General features: G+C 50.2%; 1 protein-coding gene across 1 annotated transcript; it reads left to right on the top strand.

Annotated features, from left to right (window-relative positions):
* Positions 1 to 1,283: 1,283 nt before the first annotated feature.
* On the top strand, positions 1,284 to 14,906 carry SLC25A34 (solute carrier family 25 member 34). The gene is made up of 5 exons (XM_056544341.1): positions 1,284 to 2,556; positions 6,452 to 6,517; positions 11,948 to 12,100; positions 14,255 to 14,389; positions 14,463 to 14,906. Exons 1-5 carry the CDS (start codon positions 2,155 to 2,157, stop codon positions 14,637 to 14,639), a joined length of 933 nt encoding a protein of 310 aa, XP_056400316.1. The 5' UTR covers positions 1,284 to 2,154; the 3' UTR covers positions 14,640 to 14,906.
* The last annotated feature ends 4,166 nt before the right edge of the window (positions 14,907 to 19,072 follow it).

The following is a 19,072-nucleotide window of genomic DNA, read 5'->3' as shown; positions in this document are numbered from 1 at the left end:
ACAGCCCAGATTCTCTCTCCTGCACATAGCACTAGTTAAGCCCCGCCCTCACTTTTCCCTACTGTTCCTTACCGCTCCTTCAATTACTAGAGCAGTTTTTTCCCAACCAGAGTAAAAATGCAGCAAACTCTCCATGCATTCTACAGGTTAAATTTCACCCAATGGAAGGACGCCCTTACAACATTATACATATATTAATGTAGTGTTTTTCAACCAGGGTGCCTCCAGCTGTTGCAAAACTACAACTCCCAACATGCCCGGACAGCCAAACAAAGGCATGTCTTTACTTATATAGTAAAAATACAGAGAAGCCTCCATACGTTCCATGATAACATTTCACCCAATGGAAGGACTTTACAATATCAAACATACAATAATGCAGTGTTTCCTAACCAGGGTGCCTCCAGCTGTTTCCAAACTATGACTCCCAGCATGCCTGAACAGCAAAAGGCATGTCTTTACTAGAGATGAGCGAACTTACAGTAAATTCGATTCGTCACGAACTTCTCGGCTCGGCAGTTGATGACTTTTCCTGCATAAATTAGTTCAGCTTTCCGGGGCTCCGGTGGGCTGGAAAAGGTGGATACAGTCCTAGGAAAGAGTCTCCTAGGACTGTATCCACCTTTTCCAGCCCATGGGAGCACCTGAAAGCTGAACTAATTTATGCAGGGAAAGTCATCAACTGCGGAGCCGAGAAGTTTGTGACGAATCGAATTTACTGTAAGTTCGCTCATCTCTAGTCTTTACGTATATAGTAAAAATGCAGGGAAGTCTCCATACATTCCAAGGTTACATTTCACCCAATGGCAGGATGTCTTTAGAATATGATACATACATTAATGCAGTGTTTTCCAACCAGGGTGCCTCCAGCTGTTGCAAAACTACAACTCCCAGCATGCCCAGACAGTCTCAATACATTCTAAAGGTTACATTTCACCCAATTGAAGGAAGCCTTTACAACATGATACATACATGAATATAGTGTTTCCCAACCAATGTGTCTCCAGCTGTTGCTAAACTACAACTCCCAGCATGCCCGGACAGCCAACGGCTGTCTGGGCATGCTGGGAGTTGTAGTTTACCAACTGCTGGAGGCACCCTGGATTGGGAAACACTGACCTATACTATATACCACTATACAGTACAACATGCAGGGAGTTGTAATTCTGCAACAGCTGGAGGCACCCTGGTTGGCAAACACTGACCTATACTATATACTACTATACAGTACAACATGCTGGGAGTTGTAGTTGAGCAACAGCTGGAGGCACCCTGGTTGGCAAACACTGACCTATACTATATACTACTATACAGTACAACATGCTGGGAGTTGTAATTCTGCAACAGCTGGAGGCACCCTGGTTGGCAAACACTGACCTATACTATATACTACTATACAGTACAACATGCTGGGAGTTGTAATTCTGCAACAGCTGGAGGCACCCTGGTTGGCAAACACAGGTCTACGGTGACAGCGCCTGTCCGAGCAGTCCTGTCACACGCGGAATGTGCACCCGAAATGTCTCCGTGCAGATATTCTGCCATGAATAAACTGTCCCAACGACGTGCGCCACTCCGTGAACATGTCCAATCTTCGTCCAGAATCCAATTCGCGGTCCGAGGTTTCCGCTACGAAACTTCCGTCGCGTGAACAGTGCAGCAGAATCCCGTCCCGCACTGCAAAGGGAATTTTCTTGGTGTGAACAAGCCCACAGGCAAAGTGTTTGAACCAAATAGACGGACGGCGTCGAGGACTTTTTGGGACATTGTTTTGCATATAAAAAGGGTTCGGTGACAAAGAAAAGACACAAAGCAGGAACTGCAGAGGAAGCAACAGCCGGTGACCTTTCCCCCACATGTGATGAGCGGCTGGGCCGTCCCCGCTGCTCCCCCCACCCCTGGGTGCTGGAGGTGTGTGCGTAGAGGAGGCCGCAGATTGGTCGGAGGGTGGGATGGAGGCCGGATGATGGGAGTTAGGATCCCAGAGGTGATGAGTTTGCAGGCATTAGCTCTATGGCTGCTCCGCACACTGGATACCGGTCTGTGTCACTGTCCTTGGCTGACACCAGAGAGCAGAAGCGATGGCCGTCTGATGGATAACTTCATGTCTCCTTTGTGACCGCTGGTTTTTGTTTTTTATTTTAAAGTATAACCATGGCGACCCCTCCGCCCGGCGCGGTCACCTCTACCTCTCCGTCGGTGGACTTCGTGCTGGGGGCGTCCGCGTGCTGCATGGCGTGCGTATTTACCAACCCTCTGGAAGTGGTGAAGACGCGGCTGCAGCTGCAGGGTGAACTGCGCGCCCGGGGATCCTATACCAGACACTACCGGGGGGTCGTGCAGGCCATGGTGGCGGTTGGTCAAGCGGACGGACTGCGGGGGCTGCAGAAAGGACTGGCGGCGGGACTGCTGTACCAGGGGATGATGAACGGCGTGCGCTTCTACCTGTACTCGCACGCTGAGGACATGGGGCTGACCGAGCAGCCGGGGGGCAACGTGGCCGCAGGGGCAATCGCAGGAGCATTGGGGGCATTTGTGGGGAGTCCGGCATATCTGGTAAGTGTCCGAGTGATAATCATTCCCTGAGTACATAGGACATGCAGTCCTATGTAACACCACAGATAACAGTGATAACTCTCTGAGTACAGATAATGTATAGATGTGACCTGCAGTCCTATGTAACACCACAGATAACACAGTGATAACTCTCTGAGAACAGATAATGTATAGATGTGACCTGCAGTCCTATGTAACACCACAGATAACACAGTGATAACTCTCTGAGTACAGATAATGTATAGATGTGACCTGCAGTCCTATGTAACACCACAGATAACACAGTGATAACTCTCTGAGTACAGATAATGTATAGATGTCACCTGCAGTCCTATGTAACACCACAGATAACAGTGATAACTCTGAGTACAGATAATGTATAGATGTGACCTGCAGTCCTATGTAACACCACAGATAACAGTGATAACTCTCTGAGTACAGATAATGTATAGATGTGACCTGCAGTCCTATGTAACACCACAGATAACAGTGATAACTCTCTGAGTACAGATAATGTAGTAGATGTGACCTGCAGTCCTATGTAACACCTCAGATAACAGTGATAACTCTCTGAGTACAGATAATGTATAGATGTGACCTGCAGTCCTATGTAACACCACAGATAACAGTGATGACTCTCTGAGTACAGATAATGTATAGATGTGACCTGCAGTCCTATGTAACACCACAGATAACACAGTGATAACTCTCTGAGTACAGATAATGTATAGATGTGACCTGCAGTCCTATGTAACACCACAGATAACAGTGATAACTCTCTGAGTACAGATAATGTATAGATGTGACCTGCAGTCCTATGTAACACCACAGATAACACAGTGATAAATCTCTGAGTACAGATAATGTATAGATGTGACCTGCAGTCCTATGTAACACCACAGATAACAGTGATAACTCTCTGAGTACAGATAATGTATAGATGTGACCTGCAGTCCTATGTAACACCACAGATAACACAGTGATATCTCTCTGAGTACAGATAATATATAGATGTGACCTGCAGTCCTATGTAACACTACAGATAACAGTGATAACTCTCTGAGTACAGATAATGTATAGATGTGACCTGCAGTCCTATGTAACACCACAGATAACACAGTGATAACTCTGAGTACAGATAATGTATAGATGTGACCTGCAGTCCTATGTAACACCACAGATAACACAGTGATAACTCTCTGAGTACAGATAATGTATAGATGTGACCTGCAGTCCTATGTAACACCACAGATAACACAGTGATAACTCTGAGTACAGATAATGTATAGATGTGACCTGCAGTCCTATGTAACACCACAGATAACACAGTGATAACTCTCTGAGTACAGATAATGTATAGATGTGACCTGCAGTCCTATGTAACACCACAGATAACAGTGATAACTCTCTGAGTACAGATAATGTATAGATGTGACCTGCAGTCCTATGTAACACCACAGATAACACAGTGATAACTCTGAGTACAGATAATGTATAGATGTGACCTGCAGTCCTATGTAACACCACAGATAACACAGTGATAACTCTCTGAGTACAGATAATGTATAGATGTGACCTGCAGTCCTATGTAACACCACAGATAACAGTGATAACTCTCTGAGTACAGATAGTGTATAGATGTGACCTGCAGTCCTATGTAACACCACAGATAACAGTGATAACTCTCTGAGTACAGATAATGTATAGATGTGACCTGCAGTCCTATGTAACACCACAGATAACACAGTGATAACTCTCTGAGTACAGATAATGTATAGATGTGACCTGCAGTCCTATGTAACACCACAGATAACAGTGATAACTCTCTGAGTACAGATAATGTATAGATGTGACCTGCAGTCCTATGTAACACCACAGATAACAGTGATAACTCTCTGAGTACAGATAATGTATAGATGTGACCTGCAGTCCTATGTAACACCACAGATAACAGTGATAACTCTCTGAGTACAGATAATGTATAGATGTGACCTGCAGTCCTATGTAACACCACAGATAACAGTGATCACTCTCTGAGTACAGATAATGTAGTAGATGTGACCTGCAGTCCTATGTAACACCACAGATAACACAGTGATAACTCTCTGAGTACAGATAATGTATAGATGTGACCTGCAGTCCTATGTAACACCACAGATAACAGTGATAACTCTCTGAGTACAGATAATGTATAGATGTGACCTGCAGTCTTATATGATGCTCCATTCTGGGGTCTGGGAAAGTTTGGGTGCTGACCCTTGTGGGGTTTATTGGTGTCACCCGGCTTCCCCAGAGACAGACAGCGGAGACTCTAGGGCTGCTATTACTGGGGTCTCTTCTCTTTTTAGGGGTGACTGCTCAGGATCTGCACACAGCCGCCATTGTGTTGACATGAAGCAGATCGCCAGCTCCCTGGCACCGGTGGCGCTGACGCTGCCAGACTCCTGAGACAACAACGGGGGAGGGGAACCTGCTGCACCTGCCCAACACTCAACACCTCTGTGAGCTGCACACAGCACAGCCCCCCGATTGTTACAATGTGTCAGTCCAGGCTGCGCTGATACAATGTAACAAGTCTGTTCAAGAATGTTGCCATTCACTGACTGCAAACAGAAATCTTAAAAAATGAGATGACAGGGCTCCCCCAAAACTGAGATTACAGGACTCCCCCCAAAACTGTGGAGATTACAGGACTCCCCCCAAAACTGAGATTACAGGACTCCCCCAAAAACTGGAGATTACAGGGCTCCCCCCAAAACTGTGGAGATTACAGGACTCCCCCCAAAACTGTGGAGATTACAGGACTCTCCCCAAAACTGTGGAGATTACAGGACTCTCCCAAAAACTGGAGATTACAGGACTCCCCCCAAAACTGAGATTACAGGACACCCCCCAAAACTGAGATTACAGGACTCCCCCAAAAACTGGAGATTACAGGGCTCCCCCCCCCAAAACTGAGATTACAGGGCTCCCCCCCCCCCAAAAAAAACTGAGGAGATTGCAGGGCTCCCCCAAAACTGAGATTACAGGACTCCCCCCCCCCCCCAAAACTGTGGAGATTACAGGGCTCCCCCAAAACTGAGTTTACAGGACTCCCCCCAAAACTGTGGAGATTACAGGACTCCCCCCAAAACTGAGATTACAGGACTCCCCCAAAAACTGTGGAGATTACAGGGCTCCCCCCAAAACTGAGGAGATTACAGGGCTCCCCCCCAAAAAAATTGAGGAGATTGCAGGGCTCCCCCCAAAACTGAGATTACAGGACTCCCCCCAAAACTGAGGAGATTACAGGACTCCCCCCAAAACTGAGGAGATTACAGGGCTCCCCCCAAAACTGAGGAGATTACAGGACTCCCCCCAAAACTGAGGAGATTACAGGGCTCCCCCCAAAACTGAGGAGATTACAGGACTCCCCCCAAAACTGAGGAGATTACAGGGCTCCCCCCAAAACTGAGGAGATTACAGGACTCCCCCCAAAACTGAGGAGATTACAGGGCTCCCCCCAAAACTGAGGAGATTACAGGGCTCCCCCCCCCAAAAAAAACAAACAAACTGAGATTACATTTTTAGCGCCGCCATTGTAGCGACATTCCTCATTTATCAAAATTGTCAAAGAGAAGACCTGTCCCTGTTGCCTATAGCAACCAATCAGAGCTCAGGTTTCATTTTACCACAGCAGTTTAAGAAATGAAACCTGAGCTGTGATTGGTTGTTGGGGACAGGGACGGGCCTTATGACCATTTCGATAAATCTATAGATTTGTACATAGTCACGGCTCAGCGTCCATTGTACCAGAGCGATCTGACAAACCATTGGTCGCGGCCACAGCCTATAATGGAAGGTTCTGGGCCCTAAACAATTGTTCTCATCCCGATTCTCCGCTCTGTTCCTGCAGGTGAAGACGCATCTCCAGGCGCAGACAGTGGCCGCCATTGCTGTAGGACATCAGCACAATCACCAGGTGAGACTGGAGGGGACACTGCAGATGATTACACCTCTCTACAGATCTGCAGAACATCGCTCTGTCCTCTCTACAGATCTGCAGAACATCGCTCGGTCCTCTCTACCTCCTGATACATAGTGATATATCCTGCAGACTATTACACCTCTGACCTCTACAGATCTGCAGAACATCGCTCTGTCCTCTCTACCTCCTGATACATAGTGATATATCCTGCAGATTATTACACCACTGACCTCTCTACAGATCTGCAGAACATCGCTCTGTCCTCTCTACCTCCTGATACATAGTGATATATCCTGCAGATTATTACACCACTGACCTCTCTACAGATCTGCAGAACATCGCTCTGTCCTCTCTACCTCCTGATACATAATGATATCTCACCACATCATATCTGTTTAGCTGTATTTAAATAATCCACCTGGTATGTCCCTCATCCTGTGATTGTGTACTCCCATTCCCCCATCATTGCTTGTCCTGTATATTTATTACTGTTATCTGACAAGTGTTTCTATTTTGTTTGATCCCAATTTATTTCCCCTGAGTCATCCCAAACTGTATTGCTCCCGCCCTGTTTCACACCTGATTGCGCTCCTCTGCCAATTCTCTGGCTCAGCCTAGCACTATATATCAGAGGCAATAGGTCTGTTAGACATTCAAATACTCCATCTAATTCTGCCATCTAAAGTGCTTCTTAAGTGTGACATCAAGAATTATACCAGACGGGAACAAAAGGGAACTAACTCAACATTATAACTACAAAAGTCACTCCCCATATTCAGTCTCTTCCACGTTCTTGTCACCTGCATCTCAAAAACATTTCCAGAATCCGCCCGTTTCTCACGACTGAATCTGCTAAAACTCTCATTATTGCTCTGATTCCCTCCGGCCCCGAATACTGTAACTCTTTACTAATAGGCCAAACTCTCCTCTCTCCAGTCCATCCTTAATGCCGCAGCCAAACTCTCCTCTCTCCAGTCCATCCTTAATGCCGCAGCCAGACTCATCTTCCTCTCCAGTCACTACACCGACGCCTCCTCCCTGTGCCAGTCACTACACCGACGCCTCCTCCCTGTGCCAGTCACTACACCGACGCCTCCTCCCTGTGCCAGTCACTACACCGACGCCTCCTCCCTGTGCCAGTCGCTACACCGACGCCTCCTCCCTGTGCCAGTCGCTACACCGACGCCTCCTCCCTGTGCCAGTCGCTACACCGACGCCTCCTCCCTGTGCCAGTCGCTACACCGACGCCTCCTCCCTGTGCCAGTCGCTACACCGACGCCTCCTCCCTGTGCCAGTCGCTACACCGACGCCTCCTCCCTGTGCCAGTCGCTACACCGACGCCTCCTCCCTGTGCCAGTCGCTACACCGACGCCTCCTCCCTGTGCCAGTCGCTACACCGACGCCTCCTCCCTGTGCCAGTCGCTACACCGACGCCTCCTCCCTGTGCCAGTCGCTACACCGACGCCTCCTCCCTGTGCCAGTCGCTACACCGACGCCTCCTCCCTGTGCCAGTCGCTACACCGACGCCTCCTCCCTGTGCCAGTCGCTACACCGACGCCTCCTTCCTGTGCCAGTCGCTACACCGACGCCTCCTCCCTGTGCCAGTCGCTACACCGACGCCTCCTCCCTGTGCCAGTCGCTACACCGACGCCTCCTCCCTGTGCCAGTCGCTACACAGACGCCTCCTCCCTGTGCCAGTCGCTACACAGACGCCTCCTCCCTGTGCCAGTCGCTACACCGACGCCTCCTCCCTGTGCCAGTCGCTACACCGACGCCTCCTCCCTGTGCCAGTCGCTACACCGACGCCTCCTTCCTGTGCCAGTCGCTACACCGACGCCTCCTCCCTGTGCCAGTCGCTACACCGACGCCTCCTCCCTGTGCCAGTCGCTACACCGACGCCTCCTCCCTGTGCCAGTCGCTACACAGACGCCTCCTCCCTGTGCCAGTCGCTACACAGACGCCTCCTCCCTGTGCCAGTCGCTACACAGACGCCTCCTCCCTGTGCCAGTCGCTACACCGACGCCTCCTCCCTGTGCCAGTCGCTACACCGACGCCTCCTCCCTGTGCCAGTCGCTACACCGACGCCTCCTCCCTGTGCCAGTCGCTACACCGACGCCTCCTCCCTGTGCCAGTCGCTACACCGACGCCTCCTCCCTGTGCCAGTCGCTACACCGACGCCTCCTCCCTGTGCCAGTCGCTACACCGACGCCTCCTCCCTGTGCCAGTCGCTACACCGACGCCTCCTCCCTGTGCCAGTCGCTACACCGACGCCTCCTCCCTGTGCCAGTCGCTACACCGACGCCTCCTCCCTGTGCCAGTCGCTACACCGACGCCTCCTCCCTGTGCCAGTCGCTACACCGACGCCTCCTCCCTGTGCCAGTCGCTACACCGACGCCTCCTCCCTGTGCCAGTCGCTACACCGACGCCTCCTCCCTGTGCCAGTCGCTACACCGACGCCTCCTCCCTGTGCCAGTCGCTACACCGACGCCTCCTCCCTGTGCCAGTCGCTACACCGACGCCTCCTCCCTGTGCCAGTCGCTACACCGACGCCTCCTCCCTGTGCCAGTCGCTACACCGACGCCTCCTCCCTGTGCCAGTCGCTACACAGACGCCTCCTCCCTGTGCCAGTCGCTACACAGACAGCCTCCTCCCTGTGCCAGTCGCTACACCGACGCCTCCTCCCTGTGCCAGTCGCTACACCGACGCCTCCTCCCTGTGCAGTCGCTACACCGACGCCTCCTCCCTGTGCCAGTCGCTACACCGACGCCTCCTCCCTGTGCCAGTCGCTACACCGACGCCTCCTCCCTGGTGCCAGTCGCTACACCGACGCCTCCTCCCTGTGCCAGTCCCTACACCGACGCCTCCTCCCTGTGCCAGTCACTACACTAGTTACCAATTCAGTCCAACATATCCCCCAACATATCCCCCAACATATCCCCCAACATATCCCCCAACATATCCCCCACCTCTTGTTTGAATAGTTATTGTGTAATTTTATGTCTGATACTTGTCTTTGTTCCCCATAATTGTAAGCGCTGCGGAATCTGTAGGCGCTATATAAATAAATAAATAATAAATAAATAAATATCCTGCAGATTATTACACCTCTGACCTCTCTACAGATCTGCAGAACATCACTCTGTCCTCTCTACCTCCTGATACATAGTGATCTATCCTGCAGATTATTACACCTCTGACCTCTCTACAGATCTGCAGAACATCACTCTGTCCTCTCTACCTCCTGATACATAGTGATCTATCCTGCAGATTATTGCTCCCGTCCCCTCTCCCTCCCGATATATATTCTGCAGGTTACTGTTGTTAATGTTTTGTCTCAGGATACGAAGTCCAGGGGGGGTGGGGGCCGCATCTCGCGCTCTTAGTGGTTTAATGATTGTGGCGCCGGCCGCTGCTCATCGTCCAATCAGAAGTCAGTTCTGTATTCCGGCCCCTGGGAAGAGATATAAATATATTTCTGTATCCTCCGCTCTGTCACGTTGTCACCTGTGAGGCTTGTAGCGATTTATATGACGGTGTCTCTGGGCAGTATGAGGCTCTGCAGAGCATCTCACATCCCCCAGCTGTCCGCCCTCTATGGCGTCTCTCATCTCTATTGTTTGCAGTTATTATTACAGGGTTTATCCTGATTCATCTTAATCTCCGGACGACATTTCTTGTGTTTATATCCAAAGACAGAAACTCCGCGACGACCATCTGCTGCGAATATCTCTGTATGTAATGTGAATAGCTGCTCCTGTAGTGCAGTGGTCTCAAACTGCAGTCCTCCAGATGTTGCAAAACTTCAAATCTCAGCATGCCCGGACAGCCGTTGGCTGTCCGGGCATGCTGGGAGTTGGAAGTTTTTCAGCATCTGCAGGGCCACAATTTGAGACCACTGCTGTAGTATAAGGTGTGCGGATCTCATTATATTATAACAATGATGTCATACAGGGGGCGGGGCTGTGATCACATGTCATTATATTACTATTATATCAGTGATGTCATACAGGGGGCGGGGCTGTGATCACATGTCATTATATTACTATTATATTATATCAGTGATGTCATACAGGGAGCGGGGCTGTGATCACATGTCATTATATTACTATTATATTATATCAGTGATGTCATACAGGGGGCGGGGCTGTGATCACATGTCATTATATTACTATTATATATCAGTGATGTCATACAGGAGGCTGGGCTGTGATCACGTCATTATATTACTATATCAGTGATGTCATACAGGGGGCGGGGCTGTGATCACATCATTATATTATTATATCAGTGATGTCATACAGGGGGCGGGGCTGTGATCACATGTCATTATATTACTATATCAGTGATGTCATACAGGGGGCGGGGCTGTGATCACATGTCATTATATTACTATTAGTGATGTCATACAGGGGGCGGGGCTGTGATCAGTGTCGTATTATATTAGTGATGTCATACAGGGGGCGGGGCTGTGATCACGTCATTATATTACTATTAGTGATGTCATACAGGGGGGGGGCTGTGATCATATGTCATTAAATTACTATTAGTGATGTCATACAGGGGGCGGGGCTGTGATCAGTGTCATATATTAGTGATGTCATACAGGGGGCGGGGCTGTGATCACATGTCATTATATTACTATTATATTAGTGATGTCATACAATGGGCGGGGCTGTGATCACATGTCATTATATTAGTGATGTCATACAGGGGGCGGGGCTGTGATCACATCATTATATTCTTATTATATTACTATTAGTGATGTCATACAGGGGGCGGGGCTGTGATCACATGTCATTTTATTACTATTATATTAGTGATGTCATACAGGGAGCGGGGCTGTGATCACATCACATCATATTATTATTATATTATATCAGTGATGTCATACAGGGGGCGGGGCTGTGATCACATGTCATTATATTACTATTATATTAGTGATGTCATACAGGGGGCGGGGCGGTGTCTACCTATTAGACATGATATAGGGGCGGGCTGGTTATCAGCAGTAATAGATGATGCTGTTCCTGGTCACTTCTATCAGTATTGGTATATGCAGTGTTGTTCGCCCCCGCACAGTCCTGTTTCCTCTTTTATCAGTTGTTTTTCTTATTATCTCATTCACCTTTGTTCTAGTTCTGCACCTGCAAAACGTGACTCAGAAAAAACGTATCTACTCAGGTCACATGACAGATCCTATAGCAATAGGAAAAACAGGCGCCATCACCGTGTATCCGGCACTCAGGAGAAGGGTTGTGCAAATACTTCAACCATCTAGGGTTTAAAGTTCTGCAGATCTGTAGAGAGGTCAGGGGTGTAATAATCTGCAGAATACTTCACTATATCTTTTTTTCAGGTAAAATGCGCAATGTTCTGCAGACACTGTGGTGTAATATTGTCTCATTAATCTTTTGTCTCTCTCAGGGCGTCTCTTCTGCCTTTGAGACCATCTACAAGAAGCAAGGAGTCTTAGGACTTTGGCGCGGTGTCAATGGAGCCGTCCCGCGCGTCATGGTTGGATCTGCCGTGCAGTTAGCCACTTTTGCTAATGCCAAAGAATGGGTCAAAAAACAGAAGGTATTGGAGACCGATGGGGGTAGTGGTGGTATAGTTGGGGGGGGGAGGGTGGTGTAGGGGGGGGTGGTGGTGGTGGTATAGTTGGGGGGGGGGGTATAGTGGGGGGGGTATAGTGGGGGGGGGTATAGTTGGGGGGGTAGTGGTGGTATAGTTGGGGGGGGGGGGCGGTAGTGTAGGGGGTGGTGGTGGTATAGTTGGGGGGGTAGTGTAGGGGGTGGTGGTGGTATAGTTGGGGGGGTAGTGTAGGGGGTGGTGGTGGTATAGTTGGGTGGGGGGGGGTGGGGGGGGTAGGGGGGGGTGGTGGTATAGTTGGGGGTAGGGGGGGGTATAGTTGGGGGGGTATAGTAGGGGGGGTATAGTTGGGGGTGGGGGGGGTATAGTTGGGGGGGTATAGTTGGGGGTAGGGAGGGGTATAGTTGGGGGGGTGTAGGGGGGTATAGTTGGGGGGGTGGTATAGTTGGGGGGTAGTATGGTGTTGGGGGGGGTAGTGTAGGGGGGGTGGTATAGTTGGGGGGGTAGTGTAGGGGGTGGTGGTGGTATAGTTGGGGGGGTAGTGTAGGGGGGGGGTATAGTAGGGGGGGTATAGTTGGGGGGGGGTAGTGTAGGGGGGGTAGTGTAGGGGGGGTATAGTAGGGGGGGTATAGTAGGGGGGGGTATAGTTGGGGGGGGGGTAGTGTAGGGGGGGTATAGTTGGGGGGGGTAGTGTAGGGGGGGTATAGTTGGGGGGGGTAGTGTAGGGGGGGTATAGTTGGGGGGGGTAGTGTAGGGGGGGTATAGTTGGGGGGTAGTGTAGGGGGTGGTGGTGGTATAGTTGGGGGGGGGTAGTGTAGGGGGTGGTGGTGGTATAGTTGGGGGGGGGGTAGTGTAGGGGGTGGTGGTGGTATAGTGGGGGGGGGGGGTAGTGTAGGGGGTGGTGGTGGTAGTGTAGGGGGTGGTGGTGGTGGTATAGTTGGGGGGGGGGGCGGTAGTGTAGGGGGTGGTGCGGTAGTGTAGGGGGTGGTGGTGGTATAGTTGGGGGGGTAGTGTAGGGGGTGGTGGTGGTATAGTTGGGGGGGTAGTGTAGGGGGTGGTGGTGGTATAGTTGGGTGGGGGGGGTAGGGGGGGGTGGTGGTATAGTTGGGGGTAGGGGGGGGTATAGTTGGGGGGGTATAGTAGGGGGGGTATAGTTGGGGGTGGGGGGGGTATAGTTGGGGGGGTATAGTTGGGGGTAGGGAGGGGTATAGTTGGGGGGGTGTAGGGGGGTATAGTTGGGGGGGTGGTATAGTTGGGGGGTAGTATGGTGTTGGGGGGGGTAGTGTAGGGGGGGTGGTATAGTTGGGGGGGTAGTGTAGGGGGTGGTGGTGGTATAGTTGGGGGGGGTAGTGTAGGGGGGGGGTAGTAGGGGGGGTATAGTTGGGGGGGGTAGTGTAGGGGGGGTAGTGTAGGGGGGGTATAGTAGGGGGGGTATAGTAGGGGGGGGTATAGTTGGGGGGGGGTAGTGTAGGGGGGGGGTAGTGTAGGGGGGGTATAGTTGGGGGGGGTAGTGTAGGGGGGGTATAGTTGGGGGGTAGTGTAGGGGGGGTATAGTTGGGGGGTAGTGTAGGGGGTGGTGGTGGTATAGTTGGGGGGGGGGTAGTGTAGGGGGTGGTGGTGGTATAGTTGGGGGGGGGGTAGTGTAGGGGGTGGTGGTGGTATAGTGGGGGGGGGGGTAGTGTAGGGGGTGGTGGTGGTAGTGTAGGGGGTGGTGGTGGTGGTATAGTTGGGGGGGGGGGGCGGTAGTGTAGGGGGTGGTGCGGTAGTGTAGGGGGTGGTGGTGGTATAGTTGGGGGGGTAGTGTAGGGGGTGGTGGTGGTATAGTTGGGGGGGTAGTGTAGGGGGTGGTGGTGGTATAGTTGGGGGGGTAGTGTAGGGGGTGGTGGTGGTGTGGGGGGGTGGTGGTGGTGGTATAGTTGGAGTATGGGGGTAGTTATGGTATAGTGGGGGGGTAGTGTAGGGGGTGGAGGTGGTATGGGGGGGGGGTATAGTGGGGGGGGTGTAGGGGGTTGTGGTGGTATAGAAGAAAATGGTGGTATAGAAAGGGATGGAGTGGGGCAGGTGTTCTCGGTAGGGGATGCCATACATTATTGGGGGCTCAGTGTAATGACTTTGTTTTTGTTTACGTGTCTCCCCCTCCAGTGGTTCTCAGATGACAGTTGGCTGGTGCCATTGGCCGGAGGGATGATCAGCAGCGTTGGCGTTGCCGTAGCAATGACACCATTTGACGTGATCAGCACCCGACTGTATAACCAGCCTGTGGATAGCGAGGGCCGGGTGAGCGCAGCTCCGCAGTCCATAGTGTGGCTCCTCTAGGGACATCCTCCTCACTCTTGTCTTCTCTCCTCAGGGCCGCCTCTACCGGGGTTTCCTGGACTGTTTCCTGAAGGTTACACACAAGGAGGGCATCCTGGCACTCTACAAGGGCATCGTCCCAGCCTACGTCCGCCTGGGGCCACACACCATTCTCAGCCTGCTCTTCTGGGAGGAGCTGAGGAAGATGACGTATTATTACCAGCACCACTAAGGGCCAAGCCAACATGGACCTAAATTCTGGGGCCCCAGCACACGGGGCCCGTATAATCTCAGGGCACAGAAGGAGACTATGGGAAGAGGCAGTATCTAAACAAAATGAAGGTGACAATAATGAGCAGAAGTTCTCATTCATTGTGCCAAGAGTAGGATGAGTGATGGCGTTACGTGCGGGATGATGCTGCATGTCGCTGGGATGCGGTCACCATCTGATTTTAGTTATTTTTCTAAATATTTGGGGTGCTGGCACCCCCCCCCCCCCCCCCCCCCCCTCGGATTACAGGGTCCATATATGTGTATTTCTCCTCCAGGGGGCAGACTGCTCATCGCTGCTGCAGGAATTATAGAGTCGGTGCCTGTTCTACTTTTCTTATATGGAAGTCTGGGGTTATCCTGTGTTATTGGGGGAAGGGAAATTATGGGGCTGCAATATTAAACTTGATGCCATGCTGCTTTTGTATCATGTGACCTGTCTATACTTGGTCTGATCACATGACTCACCGTCACCTCATTGGTCAGAGCATCTATTTATTACCGTTTTACCTCCCCCTAGACATCTTATCCCCTATCCAAAGGATAGCGAATAAGATGTCTGATATGGGCTGCGGCACCTCAGACATCTTGTGCACAGAGCGAACTTTGCTCTGTGCCGGATGACTGGCAATGCGAAGCAGAGGCTCGTGATGTCACGGCCACGCCCCCTCAATGCAAGTCTACGGCCGTCATGCCCCCTCCTATAGACTTGCATTGAGGGGACGTGTCCGTGAAGTCATGAGCCTCCTGACGCTATAAACGAACGATCAGACCTCTTCCCTATCCTTTGGATAGGGGATAAGATGTCTAGGGACGGAGTACCCCTTTAACCTGTTCGGTTCATTAGAGGTTAGACAGGATTAGAAAAACATGGCCACTTCCTTCCAGAAACAGCACCACACCTGTTCTCAGGTTGTGTGTGGTATTACAACTATGCTCCATTCACTTCAATGAAAACTGAGCTGCAAAACCAAACACAACCTACTGACCAGAATGGCAAAAAGCAGCTATATTTTTCTAATCCTAGATACCCCTTTTAAGGGTTAATGTGGCACCACCCTGTCTGCACCGCCATCTGTCTACAGCTACTCCACCTGTCTAGAGCAGTGACCCAGCTAATGACAACATCACAAGGATCAGTGTCTGTCATAAGAACGAGTCAAGATGGAGGTAAATACAGCCACATAATATAAGTGCCTTGTGTACTGCGCCCCCTGCTGGAGGAGCACAAATAAAATCTCTACCTAAATCTGCTCAAGGAATCATTATTAATGTGACAACTGCAGTGCTAGTGTAAAGGAAGTAGTACTGTGCACTATACACACAGCTTTAGAACAGATCCTGAGTCTCCCACCCAAAAGAAGTTTTACTGTGCACTGTGTGTATATATATGTATATATACACACATACATATACACACACACACACACATACAGAATAAGAGCAGATACTGAGGAACTCTTATTTTCTATAAAAAGAAATACAAAACCTAAACCAACATAACAACCATAACAGTGATAATCAAATAAACCTAATACATAACAAATCATAATATCACAAACACAAAATCCCTTCTGGTCCAGGACAACACACACTACATACCTATATACACCTCATATCTATGTATACACCCCACAACCTATATACACATCACATACCTATACACACACAGAACATATACCTATATAAATAATACATATATACAAACAAAAACAATAATCAATAATAAACACAACTAAATAAGAATTCACTCATCAGATCCCCCACCTTCCCTATAACCTACACAAAAATATACACAAAATATAAATCAAATATTATAACCTTATTGATAATACTCATACATATATACAACCCCTATACAATATACAGTCCCTATACATATACAACTTCTATACATATATACAACTCTTACACATACAACCCCTATACAATATACAGTCCCTATACATATACAACTTCTATACATATATACAACTCCTACACATACAACCCCTATACAATATACAGTCCCTATACATATATACAACCCCTATACATATACAACCCCTATACATATATACAACTTCTATACATATATACAACTCCTACACATACAACCCCTATACAATATACAGTCCCTATACATATATACAACCCCTATACAATATACAGTCCCTATACATATATACAGTCCCTATACATATATACAACCCCTATACATATATACAGTCCCTACACCATAACACCAACCCCTCAGGGCTCCGGTTCGATGTCTGTAAGCCTCCTACATCTTTTCATCTTTATCAAAACAAAAATGTCTGGTGACAGCTTCAGCCCATCACCAAAGGATAGGGGATAATATATCAGATCGCTGGGGTCCCGCTGCTGGGGACCCCCGGAGCAGAGTGACGTCATGGCTCCGCCCCTCGTGTCATCACCCCCCCTGCCATAGACTTGCATTAAGGGGGGGGGGGGGCTGTGATGTCATGAGGGGCGGAGCCATGACGTCACACTGCTCCGTCCCGTGTCGCCCGTCATTACGCACAGAGCGAACTCGCTCTGTGCAGTAATGATGGCGCGGTGCCGCAGCGGAGATCCCGGGGGTCCCCAGCAGCGGGATTCAAGCGATCTGATATCTTATCCCCTATCCTTTGGATAGGGGATAAGATGTCTAGGGGCGGAGTACCCCTTTAAAGGAGAACCCCCTCCACAGGGAAGAGGCTGCAAATGCCCCAACTTTTCATACTCCAAAGAACGAACCTTCACCAGGTCACCGAGAGTGTTCCTACAAACCTCGTCCACGAGGAGGATTTTCTGTCTCGTCGACACTAAACACCTCGCTTGCCACGTGTGATACCTGACCACTGCACTGACTATAAATGAAGTGCACCGGTCCCGGACACCCAGATCTTTGAAGGCCGCATAAACCCACCCAGCATAGGAAAGGGCAGCCAGCCGCGGCCAGCCGATGGAAGCTCCCACCCTTTGATATACCTCTATATTAAAAGGGCACTGAAGCAGGAAGTGGTCCATGTCCTCCAGCACACCCCCACACTCCTCCCTGGGACAACCCTTTTCATCGGAGTTCCTGTACTTCAGATTGCCCCTTACATATAGCTTACCATGGAAGCCTCGCCAGGTCAAGTCCCAAAACTTCAAGGGGATCCTAGGTGAATTTAAAAGAGCCAAACCAATCCCTTGATCCCGACCTGGGCAATCCTTGAGGGACAGTGGTTTCTGGAAATTAGTCAGCAAGACCCTGTTATCAAGGATTTTCCTCGGCAGAGTTCTTACCTCCACATCCCCAGCCCCCACCTCCTGATGACCTTCAGAACCAGTGCAGCATAAGTCGGGAGATGCCCGTGTGAAGTGCGAAGATCCTTCACTTGACCGCCTCTCTCCCATTCCTGGAAGAAAGGCTGAAACCATCTCCTGCAAGAGACTACCCACGGAGGAGCCCTCTCTGTCCAGAGGTTTGATATATTGGTCTTTAAAAAGGTATTCACTAGGAATACCACCGGCTTGACCATACCCAACCCGCCCAGTCTCCTCCTGTGGTAAGTCACCTCCCTCTTAATTAGTCTGTTACCCCACAACATTAGAAAGAACAGACTGTAGATCCGGGCCCAGAGAGGTTCGGGTAAAAGGCTGACATTGCCCAAATAGATTAACAACGGGAGCAAGAAAGACCTGATCAAGAAGACCCTTTCCCTAAAGGTCAAAGACCAACCTTTCCACTGTTCCACTCTTTTGGAGACATCTTCCAATCTGCTTTCCCAATTTCGTGTGGGGTAATCCCCGGGACCAAATTCGATGCCCAGAATTATTGCAGATTCCTGGGGCACAGGGAGGGTATCCGGGAGACAAAACTCAGGGTCTCCACCTCCCAACCAAAGACTTTTGTACTTGTCCCGGTTGATCTTAGACCCGATGCCTCCGAGTAGCAATTCACCTCCGACATCACCCACTCCGCCTCCCCTTGTGAAGAGACAAAAATGGAGACATCATCAGCGTACGCCACTACCCTTAAGGCAGAGTCCGGCACCGCCGGGTCCATCCTCACCCCCGCCAATGGTCCCCGATCGATCCTTTGAATGAAGGGGTCGATCGCGAACACATAAAGCAAAGGGCTTAACGGACAGCCTTGACGCACACCAGACTCCACCCCAAAAGGGCGGCCCACCCAATTGTTTACCAATGGAAAAGTCTCAGCCCCTGCATACAATATTCTCAGCCAATCCACAACCTTCCCAGCAGACCGTATTTCAAAAGAGTGGACCAGAGATACTCTTGATCAACGCGATCAAAAGCCTTTGCCTGGTCCAAAGACAGCAGAAACCCCTTCCAGTGACCAGCCCGACCCTGCTCCACAGCCTCGCGGACACCCAGCACCGCACTAGAAGTGCTACCACTGGG

Source organism: Hyla sarda, chromosome 10 (genome assembly GCF_029499605.1).
Source record: "Hyla sarda isolate aHylSar1 chromosome 10, aHylSar1.hap1, whole genome shotgun sequence".
Lineage (NCBI taxonomy): Eukaryota > Metazoa > Chordata > Amphibia > Anura > Hylidae > Hyla > Hyla sarda.
This window is presented reverse-complemented; position numbering and strand designations above follow the sequence as displayed.

What these genes read in the sequence shown, in the direction of transcription:
- SLC25A34 (XM_056544341.1), top strand. Translation starts at nt 2,155, where the DNA reads ATGGCGACCCCTCCGCCCGGCGCGGTCACCTCTACCTCTCCGTCGGTG. An exon ending in TGGGGAGTCCGGCATATCTG is followed by an intron (nt 2,557 to 6,451) that starts GTAAGTGTCCGA and finishes CTGTTCCTGCAG; the next exon opens with GTGAAGACGCATCTCCAGGC. An exon ending in CTGTGGATAGCGAGGGCCGG is followed by an intron (nt 14,390 to 14,462) that starts GTGAGCGCAGCT and finishes TTCTCTCCTCAG; the next exon opens with GGCCGCCTCTACCGGGGTTT.